At 50.6% G+C, this 4003-nt stretch overlaps 1 protein-coding gene across 1 annotated transcript; it reads right to left on the minus strand.

Moving 5' to 3' along the window:
• Positions 1-422: 422 nt before the first annotated feature.
• On the minus strand, positions 423-3281 carry GPRIN3 (GPRIN family member 3). Its single transcript, XM_007105091.4, has one exon. The coding sequence runs from the start codon at positions 3279-3281 to the stop codon at positions 927-929; it is 2355 nt and encodes a 784-aa protein (XP_007105153.2). The 3' UTR covers positions 423-926.
• Between the last annotated feature and the right edge of the window lie 722 nt (positions 3282-4003).

Raw genomic sequence — 4003 nt, forward strand, 5'->3', positions numbered from 1 at the left:
AAAAGTGTTTGGTAATTGGCTATTTATAATTCCTTACCAGAACCATAACTTTCTCAGTAGAATGTCATCGGAGAACACCTGAACAACATAAAATTTAGTATTATCAATAATTTGAGGACTCTCTTCAGGAATTCAGTCGCACGTACTTCCTCTAGGGTAGGGAAATATCAATTTAATCTAGTTGCAATCACAGGGATGACCCTTTCCTTCAGTGCAGGAAAATGTGTATATATAAATTCATGTTTTCTGTGGCCAGTATTCATAGTCAAACGCTGTGCTAATTTTTTTCCTAATATGACTTTCTTACGTTTATTAACAGCTATAACAAGGTTCATAAAAAGGGTTATCTGCAGATGTTTACACATACTACTTCACATTTGGCATTTTATGCATTTAAATGCTTTTATTTAATATCTTCTGGCCGAGAAATGAGTCAAATTTGTTTCCATTTATACATATTTCTCATCACCTACTTGAATTTTGTGTGGTATCAGCATTCTTATTGCAATGGACTAGAAAGTAGAACCGTGTTTTTGCTAAGAGTGTTTTTGCTATTTTTAATGTGAAGCAGGGATTTTAATGGAAATACCACAGTGTGATAAATTGAGTGAGTAATACAAAATGACACGTGTAATGATCATGTTATTCTATGAGCAACATCATATTAAAAAAACCCACTGAATGTTATTTCCTCTTAATTAAGGTCGTAAACCTTCAGTGAAGCTTGCTTCTTTTCTTTCTTTCAAACTGAAATGATGTATTATTTATGGACCCCCAATCAAAGGACACCACAATCCTTGATCGCAGTTTCCTCAAGTTAATGCTTTCTCTTCCTGGTCTCTCAGAAAACACTAAGCTTCGACATAGACAGAGGGATATCTATGAAGACCGTAAAAGTACACAAGGGCTCCCGAACATGTTCCTTTTCAATCTAATACAGAAGAAGGAGCAGGACGGACGCAGCAGCTGGGCCGTCGAAAGTTCCGCAACATGGACTGGAAAACACTGGGCTGCCTGCCTTTGAGCTTTTTGTTTGAAGAAGTATCCGAGGAGATGGATCTCCGGCTCTGGCTGCTTTGAGCTTTGATTAATTTCTCGTGTTCCCTGATTTGTCGCTGCAAATGGTTCTGGATGGCGACGCCCAGGGACTCTGGGTCCAGGGAAGCGCCGTACACCTCCCAGGTCATGCCCTGCTCGTCCCACACCACGTCCCGGACACGCCTGGACTGTTTCAACTGCAGCCTGGAGTCAGCGCCCAGGTGCTTCTTCTTCTCTCCCGGAGTGAGTCCCACCTGGGCGGCAGCTGCCGTCACATTTAACTTCTGCTCCTTGAGGAACTCGCTGACCCGGCTGGCCCGGCGGGGACTGGCTTTGACGGAGCGAGAAGGGGTTCTCTTGCCAGAACTGGGACTGGAGTCCCCCATGGAATCAGACGGCAGGCTTAGGCTGGCGGCTGTCTTGGGCTGTCTGTTTTCTTCCACGCTGCCCTCCTGGATCCTTCTGACGGGGGAGGGTGTAGGACTGGCAGCTGATGCGGTGCCTCTACTTTCTCGAGACTTAGGATGGAGCAGTACAGTTTTGGCCTCTGCCCTTGCCCTCGGGTCCAGGATATCGACGCCAGGAGAGTCTCGTCCTCCTACTATCTGAGGAGACGCAAGCTTCTTCTCTCTTGCGTCCCCTTGAGTCGTGAGATCCAAGTTCCCGGACTGGTCAGCTCTGCGGGCAGGGCCACAGGAGTTGGAGAGTTTCCAGTCTGGGTCTGGTTTGGGGCCATCGGTGGTTTCCGCTGCACACTCAGGTGGCTTCGTTTCAACTTTCCCTAATCCGTGGCTCGTTTCAGCTTGACATCCCGCACTGATGGAAAGCCGCTCACTGAGGCTAGCTTTGAGGGCGGTAGAATTAGCACCCCAAAGCTGTCCAGAGGCGGGCTCTTGCCCCACCTGGGTCATTCCTGCTGACCTCCCGCCTCCTTTACATGCAGCCTGAGCGTTACCGGGTGCCACACTGACGGATGAGGTGCTCGGGGCCTCAGCCGGTAGGCTCACGGATTTACCTTCCCCCCGCGAGGCCGCAGAAACAGCTGCAGCTGACTGGATGTGCACCTCTGGCGTGACGCCAAGGCACGGGCCCGCCCCCCGGGGGGCTGGGGTGCCCGCAGACAGCTCCGGCGTGTGGCTCCCGCGGCCGCTGCCGCGGCAGACGACGCGCAGCTGCTCTCGCTGTTCGAACGGCTCCGGAGCGGGGGTTTCCTTCAAGAACGCAGCGAGGATGCTGGGGCTGGTGGACACCGACCTGCTCTCGACCCTCGCCACCGCCTGCACCCCAGCATCCTGCTGCGCCCTGGGCGGCGCGTCCTTGATCTCAGGTTCAGCTTGGTTGGTCATCGTACTCACCTCTCTGAACCTTGACCCCTGAGGCTGTGCCGGCAGCAGCATCTTCTCCGGATCCGGAGGAAACACGGACCCCTTGCTAGGGAGGTGGGATGACTGAGGTGCCACCGAAGTCACGGCCTGGGGCTCTGGGGCTGTGGGAGAGGCTGCTCTGTTCTCCGAACACCGAATTTCTCTGGCTGGAGAGTCACAGGACCTCGTCTGGGACTCGCAGACGGCTTGCTGCCTTTCCCCGTCAGGTCCACCTGCAGGCGCGGGGGCAGGACGGAACGCCTTGGCTGCTGTAGCTGCAGGTTGCACCATTCCCTGGACTGTTTCTTGAGAAGGGAGATAAGGGGGCACCTGATCTTTGCCAGGGATCCCTCCCAGCGGACAACTTGGCTTCTCAGCTTGCTCGCCATCTGCGGTTCTCTGTGATCTCGCCAGGGTGTCTTCGGGCCCTGACGGGAGGCTGGAGGTGGGCTGGTCCCCTGGGACGGCCGGGTGGGTGTGCTGATTATTGGCTGGCATGGTGGATGTTACGTGCATCAGATCCTTTCCTGCCGCAGAACGTGGGGCCGGCGCTGCGGGCTCCCTGCTCCCCGGCAGCCGGGTACTGCCGGGAGAGTTGAGCGTGGGAGATGCTTTCCCCACCTCACTGACAATGCCAGCGGACGCCATGGCTGGCCGCGTGGCGCCATGCTCACTGGCCTGCATCAGGGCCTCAGTAGCTGTCCTGGGACTGAGGTCCGGCTCTGCAGGACCGCCAGAAAGGCCATTGGTGTCCCTGCCCAGGACGGCTGGTTGAGGCTGAGGTGAAGCAGCCCGAACCTCTCCCAGGTCCTCTTCTTTTCCAGAAGCTGCAATCGGGGAAGTTTTGGCCGATCTCAGAGGGTCAGGTACAGTCCCCATGGAATTTCTCTTCGGGAAAATCTCAGAGCTCTCCCCTGAGCAGCGCTCCGGCTGGGAAGCAGTCGTAGCTCAGAGTGAAGATGCAACCAGAGACGATTCCTCTGAAGGACCAATCTGTGAATCAAGGAAACAGTACCATTAATACCGTACAGTATTTGCGGATTGAAACGACACCAAATTGTCACTTGTATAAGATCTCATAAGCCCGTGAAAACTTTTCTTCCCACATCTGTTGATATAAAAATAGAACTTGGGAAGAAAGATTCTGGAAAAATTATTTTAATTATCCAGGTATTATTTTGATATATTAGTTTCTGCTTGCATCCCGTTGCTGTCTAGCAAATAGGTTTTTAACGTATTTACCTACGCACTTGATAACTACCTCATTTGAGTAATCCGATTTACCAGATATCAGAAAATCCTATAAAGCTACTGTAATCAAATGAATAAGTATTGAAATAGGCCTAAACAGATATGTGAAATAGAATATCTAGAAATAGATCCAGATATAAATGAGGATTTAATATATGACAAAAAAGCCATTTCAATTCGGTGACAAAAGGGTGGGTTATTTAATATAAGGGGCTGGCCAACTATTCAACCAGAAGAAAAGAAAACTAGATCTTTATCTTACACCAATTCCAAAAATAAATCTTAGATGGACTTAGAGAGATTAAAGGTTAAAATAGAAAATAATTAATTCAACAAATAAATAATCCTGT

Source organism: Physeter macrocephalus, chromosome 7 (assembly GCF_002837175.3).
Source record: "Physeter macrocephalus isolate SW-GA chromosome 7, ASM283717v5, whole genome shotgun sequence".
In the NCBI taxonomy this organism is placed as follows: Eukaryota; Metazoa; Chordata; class Mammalia; order Artiodactyla; family Physeteridae; genus Physeter; species Physeter macrocephalus.

What these genes read in the sequence shown, in the direction of transcription:
- GPRIN3 (XM_007105091.4), bottom strand. Translation starts at nt 3,281, where the DNA reads ATGGGGACTGTACCTGACCCTCTGAGATCGGCCAAAACTTCCCCGATT.